The sequence below is a fragment of the Myotis myotis genome, unplaced genomic scaffold (assembly GCF_014108235.1).
Source record: "Myotis myotis isolate mMyoMyo1 unplaced genomic scaffold, mMyoMyo1.p scaffold_m19_p_3, whole genome shotgun sequence".
NCBI lineage: Eukaryota > Metazoa > Chordata > Mammalia > Chiroptera > Vespertilionidae > Myotis > Myotis myotis.
In genome coordinates this window covers 24,710,186-24,734,870 of record NW_023416335.1, presented here as the reverse complement: position 1 = coordinate 24,734,870, position 24,685 = coordinate 24,710,186, and the positions used below count along the sequence as shown (strand labels likewise).

Below are 24,685 nucleotides of genomic sequence, written 5' to 3'. Positions count from 1 at the left end.
TAACTTTGCAAAAACTGGTTTGATGTTTTAACTTTGCTATTGTCTTATTTTTGCTTTCTGCATTTTAATTTGATTATGTTTGTTTAGTGTTCAAATATTAAGCAAACACATGTTCTTAAATGTTTAGCAACCCTGGTTGTTAAAATAGATTTCAGCTGAGTACTTTTTATAAAGTACAGATAAAGGTATTTGTAGGGCAGCTCTTATTAGAAAAATAGTGAGCATGTCTAAGAAAATGTCTTTGAAAGATTTACTTAAGAGATTTCCTTTAAGGTTTATTTCTGTTTTTTCATGGGTCTTTTTTTTTTTTTATCAATTAGGACGCAGTTGTTTTTGAAAACTTGGATGCCAATAAAACAATATTTATTAATTTAACTTGTATTCTCAGTTTAAGTTTTAGAGCGGTTACCAAGAAAATCGTGTTTGTTTCAAGAAATTCTGGTCTTTTATAGCCTTTGTAATCCTCTTGTTGGCTTTTGTTTTGATTTTCTGATTCCACCTCTGGACGCTCCATTTGGTATGCTTGTGTTTCCTAGTCAAATGGTCATTTGTATGCCACCTGGTTCATTTGTATGCCACCTGTGGGTGGTTTCAGGTTGTCTAGATGAGAGAAGTGCTGAAGGCAGTGAAGTATGTTAATGGGAGATGGGGCTGACAGTGGGATTTCTCCATTGCCCAAGGTGACGGTAGACCCAAGCACTGTGGGGGCGCTTCCCCCACTGCCCTTGCTACAGCTGAAAAGGAGACTCAGGCAGAGGTGCCTGGAGTGCAGCTGAGGGATTCTCTCTGCTTGCCTTGAGGTAGAGATGACGACACAGCAGACAGCTGATGCATTTGGGTAATTTGGTTAGGGAGGAGAGGGATAGAGAGGAATTCTACCACCTTCTGCTTTCAACAGGACATAACCTTCTGTAGGAAGAGTCCTGCAGTAGGAGGTAAGATGCTGGTGTACCAAGAACGCAGCTACATTTCACAGGTCCTTCCTAGTTAGTTGTTGTCACTGGCATTGTTTAAGCACCCAGGATGTGGAAATGATTTGCCAAATTTAAGATAATCCATCATCTTTTTATTATAGCAAGTTAGTCTGAGAAGTTGTTGAGGCACTTGATCTGAAGCAGGCCAATGTACTAAGGTATTAAATACAACTAAGTGTGGTGGGTTGGTAACATATGCTGAGGAGTGCCTATGTCTCAGCTGAACATTTTGTGTTTTAAAGATGTAAGGTTAACAATTGCTTTCATTCCAACAGCTCTTGTATTGATTGAATCTTAACTTCAGTGAGCATATATTTTTTATTAAAGTCAGATAAATTGAAATTTCTCATAGAAAAATAACAGTTACTTGTAAAATTCACCCTTCTGTAGCTGTGATAGATGTCTAAGACATAATCATATTGACCTGAAATTAAGATTTTTTTTCAGTCAGGATGGTGTGGGCAAGATATGTTGAAAGCAGGGGAGAAATAAAGAAAAACACTGATAAAATTAAATATTTACCAAAATTTCTTCTTTCACTGGATGAAACTTGAGGAATGGTGTGCTTATTAGAGACTTGTTAGTGATGCCACACTGAGGGCCTCAGCGACAGAAGGTCTCGTGAGCGGAGCTTATGCCACTGCTTGCTTACTTTTCTGTGTGGGCAGTAGTTTTCCCACCCCTGGCCTTGGCTCTTTACTGAAAGAATGAAGAATACTTACCCCAACTAGTATTTAGGTTAACCAAAGCAATTTGGGGTTTTGCTGGAATAACTTGGTTTTGTTGGCTTTTTGTTCTTCCTTCTTTCCTTTTCTTTTCTTTTCTTTTCTTTTCTTTTCTTTTCTTTTCTTTTCTTTTCCTCCCTTCTTTCCTTCCTTCCTTCCTTCCTTCCTTCCTTCCTTCCTTCCTTCCTTCCTTTTCTCTTCCTCCTCCCTCTCCTTCTCTTCCACCTCTTCCTCCTTGTCCTCTCCTCGCTCCTCCTCCCCCTCCCCCTCCTCCTTCTCCTTTGTATGGTTACATGAATCTCAAAGTCCATTTTGTTGGGAATTTATATAGATTTTCAAAATTGGTTTCCTTACAAATGAGAGCTATGTAAATTTAAGATGATGGTATAATTATTATTGACCAAAATCAAAGCTGATTCTCTTCAGATGCCTGATTATCTCAATCTTCCTCTTCTAAATTCTCCATCCATCTCTTCTCTCCCTCTCTTCCTCTGTCCTTTTATTCTGTTCTATTTGTTTTCTTCTCTCTTTTAGAAATTTCTTCCCAAGCCCATGGGTCTCTGTGCTTTCCAATAGAGTTGTGGTGGTGGTGTTGGTTGGGTGGAAGAAATTGTTAGTGCTAGCTAAACTTGTTGAACCAAGTTATCTTTTGGGTCTCTAGCTCAGCACTAAAGCAGTAGTCAATCCACTTAATATGAAACCATCAATGGTTCCAAAAATCTACTGAGAATCCAAAACCCACCACCTTGCCATAGAAATACCCACACCCACATGAAGAAGCCATCATCTCCTTGAACCACACTAAGAAGTACACACTCCCCATAAGGCTCCCTCCCTGCCCATAACCACTGAGCCTTCCCCCTGCCTGCACTCACTCATGCCTGCCTGCCTGTTTGCCTCAATGGTAACCATGAACCTTGGCTCTGCCCTTCTATTGCCTCAGCGATGCCCGTTTGCCCCCCCCCCCCCAACATTTGCTAGGCTTTGTCTTATGCCTGCATCCTGTACTTAACCCCTTTCCTTTTTGTAGGCTAACATATATTTTTCTAGGTTAAAACACATTTCTCTTTCTCACTGTTTTTCTTAACATGAATGTAATCCTCTATGCCTTCAGAAATTCCTGGGTTAGGGCGGCCTCTCACCTTCTCTCACTTTGTGAGGTCCCTGCAAACACCTGCCTCCTTTTTCCCTCCTCTCAGCTGCTCCTTCACTTCCTTCACTCTTCCCACTGGCCTCCTGAGTCTTTCCTTCTTCCTTCTCAGGCAGCTCATTCTCCCTACCTTTCCTTACACACCCTCCTGCTCCAGGATATACATTATAAAGTTAGCCAGAGAGAGGACAGCAGCTTTCAGGAAGGAAAAAAATCTCATGGTCTTGATCTTGTGGGTGACTTTATACCATGCTCTTAACATCACTAAATCATTTTAATTTTGGTAAAGAAATCATAAAGTTTGTTTTTTAAGTTCTGGTTCTATGCCAGGGGTGGGCAAACTTTTTGACTCGAAGGCCACAATGGGTACTTAAACTGGACCAGAGGGCCGGAACAAAAGCATGGATGGAGTGTTTGTGTGAACTAATATAAATTCAAAGTAAACATCATTACATAAAAGGGTACGGTCTTTGTTTTCAATAGTTTTATTCATTTCAAACGGGCCGGATTCGGCCCGCGGGCCGTAGTTTGGCCATGGCTGTTCTATGCCATGAAACATGCTCCAAACTCTGGCTGTATTTTTAAAACAACTATGTAGTCCCTGCAGAACTCAGGGCTTAGCTGCGAAGGCTTACGGAATTATTCGCCGGGAAGCCTGGGTGCAGCCAGGGAGCCCTTGTTACCGGATAGGCAGCACAGGCTGGCCCCTTCTCCTTCCAGCACACGCTTCAGGGACAGGCACGGGGCCGCAGCCCAGGGCAGCTCAAAGGTCAGCATGCCCAGTGCTCGTGGAGCAGCTGTCAGCCTTGCTTCACAAACGGACCTGCGCAGCCTTTAACGATCCTTGTTAACTCAGATATTTTTGAAGAAAATGCCAAGGATCTGCTTGAAAGTGCTGCTGCTGCCAAGCAACCAGATTTCCAGAATTAACATTTGGGATTAATAACGGGCCTGCTTATCCGCCAAACCCTTGTCCCCTTCAGCTCTATATGAACTTTTCAACAATTGTGTTGAGAGTGATCCCTCCCAGCTGATGCTGTTAATACTCACTGCAAAATCTGATCTGCTTATGAAAATATCTGAACTATAGCCTAGAAAAACATTAAGCCTGAAAAAGAGTGGTGAAATTGAGGTAAAAGGACATAAAGCCACAACGAAGTGCTCCTCTTAACTCCCAAGAAGTAGAAGACGTGAGAACGTGTAAGGCAAAGCCCCATCATTCCAGCAGGGGCTGAGAGCAAAGGCCCAACTTTGGGTTAAATATCATAGTTCCTTCTCACATGAGAGGCAAGAATAAAAAAGCAACGTGGTGGTACATGCTCTCATGTACAGACTAATTCAACAGCTGATATTTAGCCCTCCTCATTATGTGACATTCAGGCCTAACTATGGTGAAATCTTTTCCCATGTGCAACCTTTCTGGTTTCTCTGTTTATTCAAGTCCTCAATCTCTTGCTTGGTCTTGGCCACACTTCACATCAGAGCAAGGTCATTATCAGCTCCCTTACCTAAATGTGACAAGGGCAGTTAGTAACCGGCATCGAGAGACTTTTCTTTAAATAAATGAACATTTCCCTTCAGTGTTGAAGACTTTTTCTTGGACTCAAGTTAATTGAGTAATTTTGTCGGGATATTAGCACTTTGTAAAGGAACCACCCACAGAAAATGAACCCCATGGGTGTTGCTGTGGAGAACAGTAATTTGTATTTCTTCCTTTTGTGGCTGTTGGAGATGCTGTACCTCAAGCATGTCAAACTCAAAGGCTAACACGGGCCAAATAAACAAGGTTTAAGTTTACATGGGCCGCAAAAAAAAGCAAAACCTTCAATTTTCATAGAAACATAGGTCTATTTAGAAAAGTATAGTATAAAATAGAACAAAAGCAACGATAAAATTAATGTTTCCTTACATACCATTAGATTGGCTGGGCCGCAAAAATATTCTCTGTGGGCTGCCTGCAGCCCGAGGGCCATGAGTTTGACATGCTTGCTGTACCTTATACCTGACTTTTTTCTTTTTTTTAATCTTTCCACTTCTAGGTTCAGCTGTTTGGCAGCTGATTGCATCCTTCCTGAGACTTCCCATCTCAGGAACTCACTGCATTGTTGGTGCAACTATAGGATTCTCACTTGTTGCAATTGGCACCAAAGGTGTGCAGTGGATGGAGCTGGTCAAGATTGGTAATTGCCATTTTCTTTTACCTATAAGAAGGAAAGTTTACATTCTCTAGCGTAAGTTTTATTAAAAGTTGCAATTATATTTTTCCTTCAAATGTTAAGGTTTAGAAGACCTATATGGGTAATATAGTTTTCCTTAAAATTTCTGTATTGTGAACTGTTATGTGTTAGAGAATTTTTTGTTTTGCCTCCAAACACTCCTTGAAATGTTACATTGTCATCAGCTTTGAAAAATCAAGATTTATCTATTGTTCCCAAACAGAAAAGAAATTTATCTCATTGAAATCAGTCTGTAGTCAGAGAAAAATTAGGTCCTAATGAGGAAAGTACCCTTAGTGTCTAGGAGTCGGAGTTCATGGTTATGGGGAAGCCTTGAAATGAGCCCAGTGTTATTGACCTCACTACAGTCAAGAAATCGCCCAGTCTGCCTGTATAGAGGAGGCGCTCTAGTGTTCCTTTCGAGCTGTGGGCTGCTCAGCAGGTCTGTTTTAAGAGGTCTGGCAGCTTGCTTCCTGGCCCTGGCTCTTTGTAAGAGGGAAATCCATTCAGCCCCATAAGCACCAACCTGCCTATTGTAAGAAATGCTCTCTCCCCATCTCCATCCTCTGGGTTGCTTGTCCTTTTAAGAATCACAGTGATCTCAGGAGCTCTAGGTTGAGTTCCAAACAGCGACTCAGATGGCCCGGAAAATCAGTTTAGATCCCAGGCTTCTAGAACCATGGTTCTCAACTCTGTCTGCACATTAGAATTACCTGGGGGAGCAATTTTAAAATATCAGTGTCCAGGCCCCATTCCAAATGTTTTAAATCAGAATTCCAGGGGTGGAGCCAGAGCGTAGCTAGTTTTGAAAACTCCCCAGATGTTTCTTATGTGCAGCCAGAGTTGGGAACTACTAGGCCAGAGGCCGTGTCAGGATGACAGTCTCAGGCTGGAGGTAGAAAGTGAAGTGGAAGGTGGCCCACCTTTCAGAGCACCTTTATGTTGGAACAAGGACCAGGTCTCCATGTGGATTGATGAGAACAGCAGGCAGAAGCGGCTCGTGGGGTCACCTGCTGGATTATGTGCTGGGTTTTGTGGGACCGTGCCTGCGTCTGTGCGGAGCTGTGCATGGGTGCGTGTCAGCTCCACCAGGGCAGTGGGCTTCTGAGGGTTGAATTAAGATGAGTGATTCCAGGAATATTTATGAATGTATATACTGTATATTTGTTATAATTGTATTATGTAAATATGACTTGAATTACGTAGAATTTCAGCATTCATTATACCTTTTTTTTTAATTATTCAGTTGCTTCTTGGTTTATATCTCCACTATTGTCTGGTTTCATGTCTGGCGTGCTGTTTGTACTGATCAGAATTTTCATCTTAAAAAAGGTAAGTGAGGCTGGTTTTTAAAAATTAAAAGTTTGAGCACTAATTTTGGCTCTACTCAATAGAAATTAATTGTGAGAGAGGGCAGAGGAATACTTGTATATTTACATTTTTAAGGCACTGCACCCAGGAGTTAGAATCAGACTTTACCATAAAATAGGAGGAAAGATTCAAGGTAGAGTACCCGGGGGACCCTTGAACCCAGCATTGCAAATACTGTTTCTCTCCCTCTGATTGCGTTCATGAGTTGACAGTCCCAGGCATTGTGCTTGGACCTCAAAAAGGAAAGGTAGTCATTTCCTGAATGCGAAGCAGAATAGAGTGACATAGTGTTGGATTTTGAATTGACTATTACTAAAAACAGCTAGAGAGTTCCTTTTCCCAAATGTAAGGTGTTTTCTTTCTTTCTCTTTGTTTTAATGAAGAAAGCAAGCTTGAGACACTGACTTTTTCCTTTCCTCAAAAGGAAATACACCTATTGGGAGTATAGTTTATCGAAAATAAAATGAGATTAAAATTAAAACTTACTGAGATTAGCATTCTAGAAAAAAATTGATTGCATTTTTTTATCTGACTGTCAAGAGGTTGGTGCAGTGTTTGATCAGCCCTAAGGCAGGCCTGGATCACTGGGTTACACACAGGCCGGGCACCTCGGGATTACACCTTCCTTCAGCTGTGCTCTTGCTTAAAGATGCACTGTGTTGCCTTGGTATTGTCTGGTATTCCGCTGAAGGGCTCATTCTCTTGGATAAATGCAAACTTACCATTCCTTCTCCTGGGTGCCCGCCATTCTAATATTGGTTTACATCTTGGAAGGTGCCACCCCTCCTGCCTGCTAGCCTTCACCCTTTGTATGTCCTCTGCCTGGAACCCATCCCTTCCTGGCAAACTCCCGCTCCTACTCAACCTCCAGGTGTCACTTCCCAGGAAGCCTTCCCTCTCCCACCCCACGTTCTGCTTGGTTCCTCTCTTGTATGTCCACAGCACTGTGCACCTGCTCATCATTGCACTCTCGTGGTGTACGGGGTTTTTTTCTTGCTTAGTGGTCTGTTTGCTATTTTACTATAATTTCTGTGAGAATAGAAACATAACTGTCTCTTTCACTTAGTTTGGGTGGATGGCAGCAGATGAATGGGTGGGAAGAAGGAAGAAAGGAAGGAGAGAGGGAGGGAGGAGGAAAGGAGACAGGTTGCAATGAGACAGTTGTCATGTGAGTTATAAGAATAGATTATTTGAGAAAACACATGTGATTTAATTAAAACTATGAACTCAGGATGTACACACCTTCAGAAGTTACTGGCTGGGTGTCTTTCTTTAGCAACCGTTATCCCCAGGAAAACAGCATTTTGGGAATCCGAGGCAGTAGTGTTTGAGCATCCCAGTGTTGGTTTTCAGTCCAGCCACGGCTCCTTTAAGATGAGAGGACTGCTGTGCCTCTCGTCCCAGCTCCTGCCCATTGGTTCTTCATATTTGCTGTTTTTTACCTGATCCGCCTGATCTGCCCATGACTCTCAGGCAGTTGAATCACCTCCTATCTCCGCTCTTACTGTTCCTTACACCTCAGTACTATCAACTCAAGCCTCTTGACAAATGCTGGTGGCTCCTTGGGATATTCCAGAATAGGTTCTTGATGAGGTGTACTGTTCTGCAAACCTATCTGATCCCCATACGCGTTTGCATTTGACAGTGAATATCTTTGAGATGGTCTCTATTTCTCCTCATCCTGTAGCTCACATCAATGTTTAGATCGTATCTTCCTTTTATCGTCGGAGGGTAGCAGATTCATATAAATGTACGAATATGTTACATGGCTATTAGAAATCAGTCATTTTTTGAATTATTTAGGCAACGTCTATGTGCCAGTGTTATATTAAGGAGTTTTCAGTCCTCATTTTTGTTCCAAAATACTCTGTATATTTGCTTAAAACTCTAAATTTCTAATATTCTCTGAGATGTTATTTAGTCTAAGACATATGCTGTACCTTTTTATTTTTTTCTTTTTTTTTAACTGTCTCTTTTGGTATAGAGAGTTCAACAAACTCTTTTTTAAAAAAAATATATTTTATTGATTTTTTACAGAGAGGAGGGGAGAGAGATAGAGAGTTAGAAACATCGATCAGCTGCCTCCTGCACATCTCCCACTGGGGATGTGCCCGCAACCTAGGTACATGCCCTTGACTGGAATCGAACCTGGGACCCTCCAGTCCGCAGGCTGACGCTCTATCCACTGAGCCAAACCGGTTTTGGCTGTACCTTTCTTGTTGAAGTAATAGATTTAGGGAATGTTGTATCAGAACCCTAACATTGTAAATACGTGTTTTATTAGATAAAGAACCCACAGTTTCTTTGTTTTAATATATTATTATTGATTTCACAGAGGAAGGGCGAGGGAGAGAGAGATGGAAACATCAATGATCAGAAAGAATCACTGATTGGCTACCTCTTGCATGCCTCCCACCTGGAAATCGAGCCCATAACCCGGGCATGTACCCTTGACCAGAATCGAACCTGGGACCTTTTAGTCTGCAGGCCACTGGTCTCTCCACTGAGCCAGACCGGCTAGGGTCAGTTTTTTAACTTTTAACAATTGAAGCATAAATACTGTACCTTATGAGAAGTTTTAAAAAAATCACAGCACATGGTAATGTGTTTGCTTTATACATTTTGATAGAGCTGAAGTGCATTGTGTAATAGAGTGACATAAAATCTATAGCAGTGCCATGGCATTCAAGTCACTTGGCTCTTGTCAGATATCCTCAAGGAGCCGAGCCCCAGAGTATTTGTTGAAAGTGGTTGTTAGAGCACCAAACCTGAACTTACTTCGAGTAGTGAGTGTCACAGGTTTTGAAGTAGATGCCAGTCTCTGCGCTTCGGTCCCCAGGAACGGACCTGACCTGACTGTGTTTCTCTGTTTCTAAATCTGACGTCCTAGCTTATGTGATCCTAGTGCTCTAAAGTGTCTGCTGGACACAGCTGTGGGCTCTTTGAAACAGCATTTGTGTGGGAGAGAGGCCCAAGCCACTGCTGTCCCGTGAAGCAGGTCACCGGCAGTGCCATGCCAGCAGTTTGGTCACGCAGAGTTTGGGAGGATTTTCACGTAGCAGTGTGTTAGATCCTGTTGCCTGTGTTGGCTCCAGATGCTTCTTGAGTCCTGACCTTTCACTTTGTCTCATTATCACTCAGGAGGACCCTGTTCCCAATGGCCTCCGGGCCCTGCCGGTGTTCTATGCTGCTACGATAGCAATAAATGTGTTTTCCATCATGTACACGGGAGCACCAGGTAAGGATTCCATTGGCTTACATCCAGCAGGCAGGGCGTTACCATCTGACGGTTGGCGTGCTGGGTGCTGGCACGAATGTGGGTGACAGTGGAAAGCAGCACTCGTGGTCATTATGGAACCATAAAAAGAGCAGCAAGTGCATTTGCTAGTCTTAAATACTCAAGAGATAAGTCAAATACAACGGAACAGACTTTCAAGTTTAAAAAAAGAAAATTGCAATTCCCATTCTGCCATTTACCCAGCTCTGTTGCCTTAGTGGCTTCTTGCACCTTCTGAGTCTCAGAACGGGATCTACTAGTAACTCCTCACACCTCCCTGAGCTGGGGAGGGGTGGGAGCGCATGTGAGTGTGTCCGCACATTGGTGATATGCCAGGGGACGTGCCAGTGTGGTTGAGAGCACAAATATCAAACTTGCTGGAAACTGTCAGACCAATGAGTCCAGCAACTAGGAGCTACACCAGTGATGGCGAACCTATGACACGCGAACTCATTTTTTTGGTTGATTTTTCTTTGTTAAATGGCATTTAAATATATAAAATAAATATCAAAAGTATAAGTCTTTGTTTTACTATGGTTGCAAATATCAAAAAAGTTCTATATGTGACACGGCACCAGAGTTAAGTTAGGGTTTTTCAAAATGCTGACACGCCGAGCTCAAAAGGTTCGCCATCACTGGACTACACTGTTGTTTTTTGGATACTAAAATCAATGGTGATTTTCTTTTCAAAATTACTCCTTTTCTTCTGATTTTGATGGCTTTTGTTCTTCTTTACAAGGGTTTGAAGTTTGGGAGAGCCGGGTTAAAAGTCCTGTTCTTTTCCATTTTCAAGGGGTAAAAAAATGTATGTCCATTATTCTCATTTGCCCACATTTCAATGTGGGTGAACTGGTAGCATTCTAAGTCAGTGTTTCCTACATGTGTGGGTAGAGAGGGTGCCTCCTGTTTCTCTGTGAGATGCCCTCCTACAGCCAGATCCTGAATACGCCATTGTGTGGGGAGACGGGAGTCAGCAGATAGGTTCGTCTGTGCTGTTGTTCTTGTTAATGTCCTTGGTAGAGTAAGATTCAGTTATTGGCCATATCTGACTAAAGTCTTCCTCTCTGATCAGAAGGTATAATTTCTTGAAACAGCACATCAGATTACAGTAGAAAAATGCCCTCTTCCAAAAAGGGGGGGAAACCCTTATGAATTTCTCAACTTAGGCTTTCTTACAGTAGTTTTACTCATTTTTAAATAGCCATCGTAATTATATGTTGTGCATGTCTGTACCGTTAATAAAACACTTTCTGAATGATCCCTTAGCATTATATGGCTACTGTGGCATCTCCGCAGCATTGGAAACATTGATCGTTAAGGTCTGAACACTTGTGATCAGGACTTCAGGCTCCGGGTGGCAGCCTGGCCGGAGGCCCCACAGCTGCTTTAAGTTACCGAGAAGCCCAAAGCTGAAGGTCATGCGGTTGGAGAGGTGAAACCCTAGCCTCAGATAACAGCGGCCTGATGGCCCTTTGGGTTTTGTAACTCATGGACTATGGAGTGTGTTTGGCAGACAGTTTTCCTGATCTATAAAAGGGAATCCAAGGCAGAGAAAAACAGGGCTGGGCTGAGCAGGCCTGGAGCCCGGGTTAAGAGTGAACCGTGGCAGAGGGATTCTTTGTCCATCTTCTTGCTCCTGAGCCCTCGTTCTTAACTTTGTTTAGGCTCTTAGAGCTCAAGTAGCTGAACCAAAAGCTAGGCAACTGTCAACAGCCGGACACCTGTGGCCTAGTGAAAGAAGACTGAGTCACATGAGGGCTGGGATGTCTTTGTAGTGCCCAGTCCTGGAATTGGGAATAGGTTCAAATAAGGACAATTTTTTTTTCCTGTTTTATTTTTCCACCCTCTCTTCTTCTTGTTCCCCAGTTCTTCCAAATGTCAGAAGAAGTCAACTGTGTGATATTTTTTAAATTAAAATTTGACTCTTTTGTACTTTGTATATTTTTCCCATCTCTTCGTTTCCTTTTCCTCATCTTCTGCTACACCTTTACTGCAACTTTGCTAAAAGAATCATCTTACCGGGAGAGTAAATTATTCTAGAGAAAATTAAACCACATAATGGATGAGACACTAAGGATTACATACATACTTCATAGAGAGGTTGTGAGAAATAAATACTATAAATGCTAACTTATATTGAGCTTACTTTTACATAAATTCATCTTGTTAGTCATCCAAACTCCTTTAGAAAATTGGTAATACTGCTTTGCTGGCTTCACTGTACAGATGGGAAACTGAGACCCAGCTATACTGGGTACTCAAGGTCACATAACTAGTGAGGTGCAGAACCAAAATTTGAAGCAGACAGTCTAGTCCCGAGGCTCTTGATTATGACATTCCTAGACTAAGTATAGAAAAGTCAAATTTAAATTAAAAAAATCAAACACTCGACTTCTGACATTCGTAACTGGCCTGGGGAAGATACCTAGTGCATAGTACCTGGTACCCAGTGTCACCATTAAGGACAATCAAAGTACATCAGCCTTAATACATTCTTTCCCTTCTCATCACTCTCTTTAAAAATGGCTTCCAGCCCTAGCTGGTTTGGCTTAGTGGATAGAGCATCGGCCTGCAGACTGAAGGGTCCTGGGTTCAATTCTAGTCAAGGAAATTGCAGACTTGATCCCCAGCTGGGGTGTATGCAAGAGGCAGCCGATCAATGATTCTCTCTCATCATGGATGTTTCTATCTCTCTCTCCCTCTCCCTTCCTCTCTGAAGAAAAAAATGGCTTCCAGTATATTTTGAAATTTGTGTATTTAATAAAGAGGAGTTATGAAGAAGGTGGTTTCCTCTTTAATTAGGAATATTTTAAAAATCTGTACAAGTATCTTGAAGATCATTATCCAATTGAAAGCACAAACAATATTCTCAGTGGGAGAGTTAATGTTAAGTTCTCTGGTTGGATGCTGTCAAGAACATATTTCCATCTTGGCCAGTGTGGGGCAGTGATTAGAGCGTTGGCCTGTGCACCGGAGGGTCATGGGGTCAATTCCCAGTCAAGGGCACATACCTGCAGGTTCCCTCCCCGGTAGGGATGAGTGCGGGAGGCAACCAGTTGATCAATGTGTCTCTCTCACATCGATCTCTCTTCTCCCTCGCCTTCTCTCTCTCTCCCTCCCTTCCATTCTCTCTGAAATGCAATGGAAAAATATCCTTAGGTGAAGATTAACAAAAAAACAAAAACAAAAAAGAGCATCCTATTTCCTCTCCTTCCTGACGTCACCATAAAGTAAGGACATTTGTAAGACTCCATGAAAGGGATGCTGTTTTTCATGAGATGATGCGGACAGGACATTGAGTACAGTGCCTGGCACATCATAACTCTTAATATGTGTTAGGGCCTAGTTTATTACATCAATCTTAAGTAGCCTTATCTTTTCAGCCTTCAGTTGCCAACATATCCTGAGTCATCCTGTCTTCCTGTTTTTTCCACACTTATTGGTGTAACATACTTCTTCCTTAAAGTTTGGGGGGGGGGTGGGGATCGCCTAGAGGAGGAGGAAGAAGGGGGTCATGACTGAAGGACCCACCATTTTGTTCCTCCACTAAAGTCAGAAAAGGACTTTACAAATATTGTGGTTTGTGGGGAATGTTTCTAAAATCTCCTGTAGGTGAGTTTAAATCTTATTTTTATTTAAACATTGAAAGTTGACTTTTGCCCTTCAGACTAGACTTGAATTATGTACTGTTTCTGCACGTGGGGCCTTTCTGCCTGGCCAGCTGTGCCATAAATAGCCAGGGTGTTATGTGTGGTGACGAGACTGAGCTGAGAGTCACTTCAGCACTGACGCAGTCAGTCTGCTCCTTGCAGAGTAGTGTCTGCCTTTCTGCCACCCTGGGGGTTGTTCCTCGGGGCCCCTTTCTTCCCTAGAACACTTCAGAGGGGCCTCAGAGGTGAAAGGAAAGAACGAAGCTCTCCAACAAAAATGAGCGACAGCACTAATCCTACCAGTGTCAGCTTGAAGGGGTTTTGATGAGCAGCATTTTTGTGCGTGGAGATGGATTCAGTGGGATCGGCTGGATGTTGGGTTACCGTGTTTTATTTTGATTTCCTCTGTTCCCCCATTGGTGAGTTATGTTGAAGTTGTTTATGTCTTTGACTTAGTTTGATTTGTTTTACTTTGCATTTGACATGACTTTTCTCAAATAAACGTCAGTCTTAACACTTCAAAGACCAAGGTAGCACTTTAAAAAATTGCCTTTGCATTTTTTGTCCTTTAAAAAATAATTTGCAAGAAGCAAAAATAACTTTAGGAAACAAAGTGCTCACTTGGGTTGGATACACGCCTGAAGTCTATTTTTAATGAGAAGGTCTTCAGTTGTGTGGGGCCTGGTTTTTGTTCGGCGTCCAAAGAATGAATGGTGAAATTCATTGCATGCCTCTCTGAGTGGTGCAGGCAGCTCTCCTAACCAAGCCTCCGGCAGTTATACAGTATGCAAAACTTCTAAGTCAGACCCACAGCACCAGCTTCTCAAGGTAACCTGTCAGAATGCAGGTTCTCAGGCCCAGCCCCAGACCCCCTACAGCCTGACAGTCTGTGTTGTACCAGAATCTGGGTGATCCTGTACATGGCACACATAGAGAACCACTGCTCTGGTCATTCTTCACCAAAATCTTCTACCACAAACACTGCTCCCTTATCACAGTTCTAATGTGAGAAGTACTACTCAAAAGTTCTCACTAGCAACGTTTGCTCACTCTGTGTGTCAGCAAATGAGTTCTCAGACTTATCCAGGCTTGGTTTCTGGCTTCTTGAGAGCAGACTGTACCTAAAACAGGGCTGACACTCCCCCTCCTCTCTGCCTTCTCCTCTTCCTCTTTCTCTTCCTCCAATACCTCCAGCTTCTCCTCCCCTCCATCTTCGTCCTCCTCCCCCTCCTCCTTCATCTCGTCCTCTTCCAGTTGTAGCTCTTCTGATCCTGTCCTGGGAAATGAGAGCATCAGTGCCCCTGCAGGCCCCTGTTGGCTTGTTCCCAGAGGATCTCCATATTCCATGCTACCATTGCAAAGGTTTGAGCTGTAGAGAAACCAGATGTTTCCACGACAGTGACTCTTGACCCCGGGTCAGGAAGCCCTGGGTGAGAAGAGCCTCCAGTTTTCATCAAAGGCTGGATTCAAAGCAGAGTGATTTGAATTCACTTTCTTTTCAGAATTATTTTAAATGAATCCTGGTTTGAAAAAGGAGAGAAACTTCCAATTATAAGAGGAAATAGCATTTTTAATTTCAAAAGAATGCTTCATTTTCTTAAAGAAAGTTGCTCCAGGATCTTTTATGCCTTTTATTCTCTCCAATGCTTTGAACAAGTTGATGTAAAACAAACTAAATAAAAACTAGTAACTTAGTTTATCCGATAAGGGAGGACTAGTAACACGTGATTCTGCAAGTGAGGTAAATGTGTGTATGTGTGTTACTATGGAAAGATGTCTACAATGTGTTGTTATGTGAGAAACAAAAATACAGACCAGTATATACAGTAAGACTCTACATCTATTAATTTGGGGGAAAAGTGGGGGACAAACTTCTGGCCAACACTGTGTGGTTTGTATGTAGGTGATGCTTGAAAAACTACACACCAGGTAGTTAACAGTTTCTCTGGGAAGTGGGTTCAAGAGGGGAGTGTGGTGAGGAGTTTTACATTTGTACGCCATACAGTTTTTTACTGCTGGCATTTTTATAGTAAGCATATATTATAAAATTATACTAAAAGGAGGGAGAGGAAAAGAGGGAAGTTGTAGGGAGAGGCTGATGCATAGGGCTGTAGGTCTCGTCAATATGGACTGAAGCCTTATTGGTTGTATAGCAGTTTTAGTCATTTTGTAGTTTCTAATAATGACTGTCATAGATGAAAAGCAAGAGGTGTAACAAAGCAACGACTCTGGAAGACTGTGCCCGCTTCTGAAACGCTCTCTTTACTGCTTGAGTCACTTGAATCTTCTGATCTTTGGGGGATTTGGAACAGGACTGTAATGATGCTTGAGGTTGGAGCTAAATCACTGTTCATCATAGCTTCGCTGTTCAGAGAAGGGAAAGGGCTGGAGATGAAAGGCCCCTGAGTGGCTGGAGCTGAAGACGGGCTCAGAGCTCCCGGCTCCCGGCCTTGGTTCCTGGCAGTGCTTTTGGCTGCGGTAGCTGGAGCAATCCAAGCCGTGTCCTACTTTGCCTGTCCGCAGAGTGAAGGGCAGGCCGTGCTTTACTGCCCTCCTAAGGTGTAATCATTGCAAAACATTTTGAGATCCTCAGAGGAAGACAATTCAATACTAAGTATGCCTGTCAAAAATCTTGTTATGTATAACTCAGCCTTAACTTTTTCAGGAGAAAAAGTTCTCCCTAGGATGCACATTGATTCCAGTGCTTTTTTCTGCCGAAGTTTTGTATTTAATTATGTTTTACCCATGAAACTGGATTTGATGTATTTAGTACAATTTAGAGTTATTTACAAACTAGAGGCGTGGTGCACGAAATTCGTGCATGGGTAGGGTCCCTAGACCTGGCCGGTGATCAGGGCTGATTGGGGCCTTCCAGCTGCTGGCCTGGGCCTTCCTTCATTCCGCACTGCCCCCTGGTGGTCAGCGCATGTCATAGCGAGCGATTGAACTCCCATTCTCCTGGTCAAGCTCCAGAGGGGACAATTTGCATATTAGGCTTTTATATGCATAGACTAGAGGCCCAGTGCACAAAATTCATGCACTGGGGGGGGGGGGTCCCTCAGCCCAGCCTGCACCTTCTTCAATCTGGGACCCCTTGGGGGATGTCCAACTACCGGCAGTCAGACATCCCTCTCACAATCCGGGACTGCTGGCTCCTAACTGCTTGCCTGCCTGATTGCCCCTAACTGCTTCTGCCTGCCAGCCTGATCACCCCCTAACCACTCCCTTGCCATCCTGATCAGTGCCTAACTGCTCCCCTGCTGGCCTGGTTGCTCCAAGTGCCCTCCCCTTCTGGCCTGATCGCCCACAACTGCCCTCCCCCGCTGATCATCTTATGGCAGCCACCTTGTGACCACATGGAGATGGCCATCTTGTGCAAGTTGTGACAGTTAATTTGCATATTACCTCTTTATTATATAGGATAACTGTCAGTTTGCATTTCTCATATGGAGGCTTTAAAACAAATCCTCATGTTCTTTTGATGCTCAGTTACGTTACTGACTTGCGGAAATGATTTGGTAAGATCTAAATTCTGCCCCTTCTGGCTACAGTGTTTGGCTTAGTGGATAGAACATCAGCCCACAAATTGAATTGTCACGGGTTTGATTCCTGTCAAGGGCACATACCTTGGTTGCAGGCTCGATCTCTAGTGCTGGTGTGGAAGGCAACCAATGGATGTGCTTCTCTCACATTGATGTTTCTCTTTCTGTCTCTCCCCCTCCCTCCCACTCTCTCTAGAAAGCAATGGAAAAAATATATCCTCAGGTGAGGATTAACAAAAATAAAAATAAATTATGCCCCTTCTGTTCCCCTGACCTTGCTCACTATCAATGACTTTCTCCTATTTCCCTTCACTCTGTCCCTCCTTGATGTTTTACTCAATCCTGCCCCCTTCCCTCTAGTACGTGTTTATCCCCTGCCCTCCATCCAGTGTCTTGTGACTGGGAGAGCGACTTCAGAGCCTCTGGCCATGACCCAGGCCAGACCAATGGCAAAGGCGGTTCTGACAGTGAAGGTTCAAGGAGCAGGTGACATTGTGGCTTGTTGTCTAAGAAAAGGATCAGAAGCTTATAACTGACCTCAGGAAACCCTTGGGCATGTTGGCCCTGACACCCTTGGAATCCCGCTTGAACCCAGCAGGGAGTGTGGAGATGGGCTTGGAAAAGACCCATAAAGCAGCCCTTCTCGGCTTTTGTTGTGGGCTCTGCTTGGCATGGATGGAACAAATGTCTCTCAAATTGTTTCTCTCTCCCCACAGTATCCATGGCTTGCCTCTCTTAGGTCAGGTTAACACAATGAAGTCAAAAGTAGCACAGTTAACAATTTTACCACCAACTAAACCAGGAGCCAAAGGAAACGGGAAACCTCTTCAAAACACCAAGTACTTTTAAGCTGTAAGAGTGATGTGTGTTGATGTTAGGTGGTCGGTTTGATGTGGGTAATTAACAGTTACCATTCAGTTTGGCAGGAAACAGCTTTGGAGTGATCCTTTATCACATGTATTAGACACTGACATGGAGAAAGAAAGCAGAAGCCAGGATGCCGTGGCCCACAAGCATGGCCTGGTGAGGTCAGCCCCAGTGGTTTTATAAGCAGCTCCAAGTTTCGGATTCTGGGGCAGAGCCGGGGCTGGAGCTGGCCACCAGCTGAAGGGACGCAGCCCCACACCAGTCCCCCACTTTCTGAGGTACCCAGGAGTTTGGAAGAGAAACAGCCTAGCCCCTAAGTGTCTGTATTCCCACCAATGTGCCCTTAGCTATAGATGAAGTAGGTGATTCTGGTGTTCTGTTTTTCACATTTATATATGCTAATTCACTCCTATTATAGTATTAACTATCTATTCTACCTCTTAAAAATTACCAAATATCTTATATAATAAAAGGCTAATATATGCAAATCGATCGAACGGCAGAACGACCGGTAGCTATGACGCACACTAACCACCACGGGGCAGAAATTCAATTCAGGAGCTGCCCCCTGGTGGCAGTATGCTCCCACAAGGGGAACACCGCTCAGCCAGAAGCCCTGAGACGGGCTCACAGCTGGCGAGCACAGTGGTGGTGGCAGGAGCCTTGGGAGTGGGCCTAAGCTGTCAGTCGGACATCCCCTGATGTCTTCCGGACTGCGAGAGGGCACAGGCTAGGCTGAGGGACTCCCCACCCCCCAAGTGCATGAATTTCATGCACTGGGCCTCTAGCATTTAATAATACCTTAATTGAATAACTTTGAGTTGGTTTCTATGCATAAAATCATTAAATATGTGACAAGCTTGCATCATTAAAGATTCGTTTAATCAAAGGACAATATTTTACTTATTTTTAAAATATATTTTTATTTATTTCAGAGAGGAAGGGAGAGGGAAAGAGAGATAGAAACATCAGTGATGAGGAAGAATCATGATCCGCTGCCTCCTGCACACCCTCCACTGGGCATCGAGCCCCCAACCCGGGCATGTGCCTTGACCGGGAATCGAACCATGACCTCCTGGTTCATAGGTCGATGCTCAACCACTGAGCCATGCTGGCCGAGCAAAGGGCAATATTTTGAGTAGTTCACTTCTCTAACACTTTGTAAAAACTCTTAACAATTTTCAAAAGTGCATGTTTATTATATATTTTCAAATTTAACAGTACAAATGTATATGTAGTAAGAATTAAAAGCCCCCTCCAATTTCGCATCTCTCTCCAGTAGTAGCCATTGTGTTTTCTAGAACTTTTGCTATACATTCACACATATGATAGTAAATGTGGGATTGTTATCTTTTAAAAAAAAAAATTTATTGTTTTTCAGAGAGGAAGGGAGAAGGAGAGAGAGATAGAAGCATCAATGATGAGAGAGAATCATTGACCGGCTGCCTCCTGCACACCCCCTACTGGGGATCGAGCCCGCAACCCAGGCATGTGCCTTTGGCTGGAATCAAACCTGAGACCCATCGGTCCGCAGGCTGATGCTCTATCCACTGAGCCAAGCCGGCTAGGGCTGTTATCTTTTTTAAACATAAATTGGATCATGCTGTGCATACTGCTACCCACCCAGCCTTTCTTAGTTAACTAGACCCTGGGCCTCTTTCCTTATCAGTACATATAGATCCAACTCATTTTTATGATTTAAGACTATAACTATTTCACATTTCCCTAAGGATGCATATATTAGTTGTCTCACAAATTCTTGCTATTACAAGTAATGCTATTGTAGGTATTCTTGTATGCCTATCATGTATCCCTATGTAAGCACATGTTTAACATCCAGGAAAACAGGATGTTCCTAAACCATGTGCACCCTACCCTTTTGTTTGCTGAGGTAATTGCACCTTAGTGCATTATCACATTTCTAATGAAAAGTTTTTCTAATGTAATTCCATGAGTTGATACTGAAAAGAAGAGTTAAATTTGAAGGTCAAGATCCTTTGAAAACTTGTATTCCTAAGCTGATTTTTAAAGAGATTCATGTATGTAGTCAGAGTGACATGTCCATTTAAAGCAGGCTGACCCACGAGAAGCCAGAGAGGCAGGCAGGCAGCGGCTCTGTGCAGCGTCCAGACCTCAGCCGCTCCCGCCCAGAGGGGCTGATGATAGGGCATGAGGTGGCGGACTCCTTTCTTAACCACATACATGTCCACTTGGGAATTTAGATATTGAGATAAGCTGTAAATGATTCTATTGCCAACTTAATATGCTGCTGGTACCAATTTGGTAAAATTTTAATAATTAGATTACTGACCAATTTAACCACATATTCACAAGGTGAAATGTGTCTTAAACACACAGCTTTCTGTCCTGAAAAGCATGGCACGTGTTTTTGGCTGTGGGTTTTATAAGACACAAAATCCAGGCGACTGGTGTTAGCTCAGGGGAATGGAAAGTATGTTGCTGTGAGACTTGACCTTTCAGAAAGTAGCCACTGAGACCACTGCTGTCTTTTCTGTTCTCAGTGCTCGGCCTGGTCCTTCCCATCTGGGCGATAGCGCTCATCTCCTTTGGCGTAGCGCTGTTGTTCGCCATTTTCGTGTGGTTCTTTGTGTGTCCATGGATGCGGAGGAAAATAGCAGGTAAGCGCCCTTTTATTTTTCTGATTTACAGAAGTGCTCCCAAGTCCCGAGACTTCAGATGTGATGCACAGTTACCCGTACTAACAGAGGGAAATGGAAGCATGGGTAACTCTAGAACACACACTGCGATACATGCCCAGGCTTTGTCTCCTGGTCCTGGCTCACACAGCAAGGCCCTAGCTGCCGTGGATCACTGGAAGTTACCTATGCCAGGAAGCCTGATGAAGAACATTAGTCATCTGGGAAGTGCAACTTAATACCACACTAAGGCACCACTTCACACCGCAAGTAAAAAGACTAGCAATATCAAGTGTTGGTGAAGAAGTGGAATAACTTTATTTATGGTGAAATGTAAAGTGGTGCAGCCACTTTGGAAATTAGTTTAGCAGTTTCCTATGAAGTAAAGTATACACTTAGCATATGACCCAGTAATCCCACTTCTGGGTGTTTGTCCAAGAGCAATGAAAATGCGTGTTCAGGAAAATACTTGTACACAAATCATTTGGTTGTAATTGCCCCAAACTGGAAATAACCCAAATGCTCATTAACAGGTTAATAAATAACCAAATTGTGGTCTATTCATACATTAAAAGACTGCTGAGTAATACAGGAATGAACTGCCTACCACCGTGGGCACAATAGGACACACTTCACAGACCTTTCCCTGAGCAAAAGAAGCCAGATACAGAAGAGTCCATACTGTATGATTCCAGGGAAATTTAATCTATAAAAATTATTGGTTGCTGAGGCCAGTGTGGGGCTGCAGGAGATGGACTGTAAAGGGGCAGGAGGGAGCTTTGCAGGGACGTGAAAATGTACTGTCTTAATGCGGGGAGTGGTTATAGGGTATACTCCTATGTTGTCATGGGTCATCTACCTGAACATTCAAAATGTATGAATTCTACTGTATGTAAGTTCTACCTCAGTAAAACAGTTTTTAAAGAAAGAAGAATATGGCTTAGAAAGCTGCCGGAGTTGTTTTCCCATGTTAATAATTTTTGTTTTAATTATTATAAACTGGAGGCCTGGTGCACGAATTCGTGAATGGGTAGGGTCCCTTGGCCTGGACAGCGATCAGGGCCAGCTGGCCGGGGGGTGGAGGGGAGGGAGTGTGGGAAGTTGGCTGTGGGAGTGCACTGACCACCAGGGGGCAGCTCCTACATTGAGCATCTGTCCCTTGGTGATCAGTGCGTCGTCATAGCGACCAGTCATTCGGACTGGTCGTAAAGGTCACTTAGGCTTATATATATATATAGATATGCAAATATTCTCTCATTTAGATTATAAGCAGTTTGAGGCCAATAGATCTATATGTACATTTCTTGTCCCCTGTAGTACGTAAGAGAAATTTAGTTTAAAAAAATCTATCTGTCTGACTAGGTAGATACAGAGATAGAGAGATGATAGGGAGAGAGACTACGTGTGAGTGTCTTTAGCAGAGAAACCGAGAACATTTCCATTTCATTGCTGAGCTTAAACATTTGTTCAGGGAATTTTGCAAAATCATTACTTCAGTAGCACCACAGAACAGATTTGATTCAGAAGAGTGCTAGTGAGCTATAAAATAGATTTTTAAAAATCTACTATTTCTTTAGAAAATAAATGATTTTTCAAAGTAGGATCTTTCTGTTGGTGGTGGTGGGTTTTGGGGGGTTTTTTTTAGAAAAATGATTTACTTGTTTCTTAAGATTTAGTGACCTGAAGAATTCTGAAACCAATAATTTATTGAACAGAAGAAAACCAAACAGACTATAACAATATCAGTGAAGACAAAAAGGATAAACATTTCAGTGATTCTGAGGTTAGTTTAAGAAAATAGAAGGTGAGCCCTAGATGGTTATAGAATTGCAGAATGCTATCCTGTACAGGGACCCTGGGAATCAGACATGACCCTCTCTGTTTTGCTGGTTTTTGATGAGATAATTCAGGCCCTACACCCCCATCTTTTCCTCAGTAGCTGAATTTTCTGGCCTAAGTTTTCCAGACAATCGATTGAACTCTCCACTTCATTTTCTCTGTCTAGCTGTTACGTTTTTGTTTCATTTCCAAAGTAAGTATTGAGGTATAAAGGTTTCATTTTTTTATATTTTTTAATAACAAGAATTCTTATAAAATTTTCAGCTATGACTGTACTTTCTTTAGGCAAATTACGAAAAGAAGGTGCTTTATCGCGGGTCTCTGATGAAAGCCTCAGTAAAATTCAGGAAGCGGAATCCCCCGTATTTAAAGAGCTCCCTGGCGCCAAGGCCAATGACGACAGCACCATCCCTCTCACGGGGTCGGCTGGGGAGACGTCTGTGGCCCCAGAAGGCACATCCGTGGTCAACCACCCCCGGGTGGCTTATGGTAAGACCAGAAGAGGGCTCGGGTTCGCATGGTGGCGGCGAGCCATTCCTCGGGGTAAGCAGTGGGCCTGCATGTGCGTCGCTAGGTTTCAGGGCACAGAAGTGTCCCCGTTTTATGTTTTGAGAAAACCCAGAGACTCAAGAGGCCTCAGGAGACCGGCCTTCTGTCAGCAAGCAGAATTCCTCTCGTCCTGTGCTTTCCTTCCAGGAACTACTTGCAGCCCATCAGGTGCCAGGGCACGCTCAGCTACCTGTGCGTGTTTGGTGGTGCAGCTGCCTCACTGCCAGAGTCTGGCTCATCCAACTTCGTCAGGGTGCCTCCCTCGTAAAGGCGCAGAGAGAAAGCCAGAGTTGGAGCCAGGGCCATCGTAGAATCACAGAAACCTTAGAAAACATCAAGCCTGTCCTGGCGTGTCCTTTTGTCCGTAAAGTTTGTAGACGATGGTGGGCAAGCACCAGCCTCCTCCCAGCCGGTCAGGGCAGCTTCCTACCTCCCTCCAGGTGGGGCCTGGCACCCACTCCCCTAGGTGTGGCCTCAGACTTGGCCCCAGAGGAAGCAAATTCATGTTGACCACAGATCTGACAGATACTGCCTTCGACAGTCACGTTGGCCTTTTCACGTGCACCTAGAATGTCCGCCCACAGGAAGCTGGGCTTTGCCCCGTATGTATGAAGTTTTCTAAAGTAAGTTCCTTACAGGGATTCTCCCTTTACCAGTTACTAGAAACAGGAAGGAATGCTGCAGTAATTTCTGGAAGACTCTTTTTAAGAGAAAAATAGTGTCATTTTAAAAATGCCTTATTATTAGCTTTACTTTTTTGTCGTATGTTCACTAGTTTCCTTTTTTATTTTAACCATATTACATGTCCTTTATAGTCCATTTAGAAAATAAGGCATGTGGGGAAAAATTTACATCATCCATAATCCAACCTTCCAGAGATTAGCATCATGAAACAGTGGGGAGTATTTCCTCCCAGACATGATTTCTGTCCATAAGGCTAGAAAATAAGGCTTCTGTCTAACGCTTTTCAGGAAGGGCACTTTCCATGACTCACGGCTCCACAAAATCGCCCATCTCCAATGGCACATTCGGCTTCGACGGCCACACGAGGAGCGACGGCCACGTGTACCACACGGTCCACAAAGACTCGGGGCTCTACAAAGACTTGCTGCACAGAATCCACACAGACAGGGGCTCCGACGAGAAGCCCACCCAGGAGAACAACTACAGGTTCCTGCGGCGGAACAACAGCTACACTTGCTACACGGCGGCCATCTGTGGGATGCCAGTGCACTCGACCTTCAGAGCTGCTGACCCGTTGCCTGCCCCCGAGGACAGTGAGAAGCTGGTGGGTGACACCGTGTCCTATTCTAAAAAGAGACTTCGCTACGACAGCTACTCCAGCTACTGCAATGCGGTAGCCGAGGCTGAGATAGAGGCAGAGGAGGGAGGTGTGGAGATGAAGCTGGCGTCTGAGCTGGCAGATCCTGCCCGGCCTCGGGAGGACCCTGTGGAAGAAGAAAAAGATGAGAAAGACACATCCGAGGTCCACCTCCTGTTCCACTTTCTGCAGGTCCTTACTGCCTGCTTTGGATCCTTTGCACATGGTGGCAATGATGTGAGGTAAGGATAGTCGTTCATTCACCAAGTATGTATTGAGGGGCTGTGTGTGCCAGGCACTGTTCTGGGAGCCAGGATACAGCAGCAAACAGGGAACAAAAATCCCTGCCATTCCTGGTGGGGGTGGGCACACACAGTAAACAGGTAAATGAAGTAGCACTTGTAATGTAATAGGCCAGACAGTGATGTTAAAGGGAAAAGTAAACTGGAAAGGAGACTGGAGCTGCTGGGGATTGCAGTGCTGGGTAGACTGCTCAGGTACGAGCTCACTAAGTGAGATCTGAAAGGGTGAAGGGACCCAGCCACGT

The 24,685-nt window shown here is 43.8% G+C and overlaps 1 protein-coding gene across 15 annotated transcripts in view; it reads left to right on the top strand.

Moving 5' to 3' along the window:
- SLC20A2 (solute carrier family 20 member 2) overlaps positions 1-24,685 on the top strand; it is a 95,590-nt gene that overhangs the window by 53,914 nt on the left and 16,991 nt on the right. For 9 of the 15 annotated variants that reach the window (XM_036300197.1, XM_036300202.1, XM_036300210.1 and 6 more), the window contains 7 exons: positions 4,889-5,029; positions 6,312-6,397; positions 9,578-9,674; positions 20,295-20,411; positions 22,366-22,461; positions 22,533-22,757; positions 23,789-24,380. In XM_036300197.1, coding sequence (XP_036156090.1) covers positions 4,889-5,029; positions 6,312-6,397; positions 9,578-9,674; positions 20,295-20,411; positions 22,366-22,461; positions 22,533-22,757; positions 23,789-24,380 — 1,354 coding nt within the window. Of the gene's footprint in view, positions 1-4,888; positions 5,081-6,311; positions 6,398-9,577; positions 9,675-20,294; positions 20,412-22,365; positions 22,462-22,532; positions 22,758-23,788; positions 24,381-24,685 lie in introns of those variants that run through there. The other 6 variants (XM_036300206.1, XM_036300205.1, XM_036300204.1 and 3 more) reach the window with 6 other exon arrangements.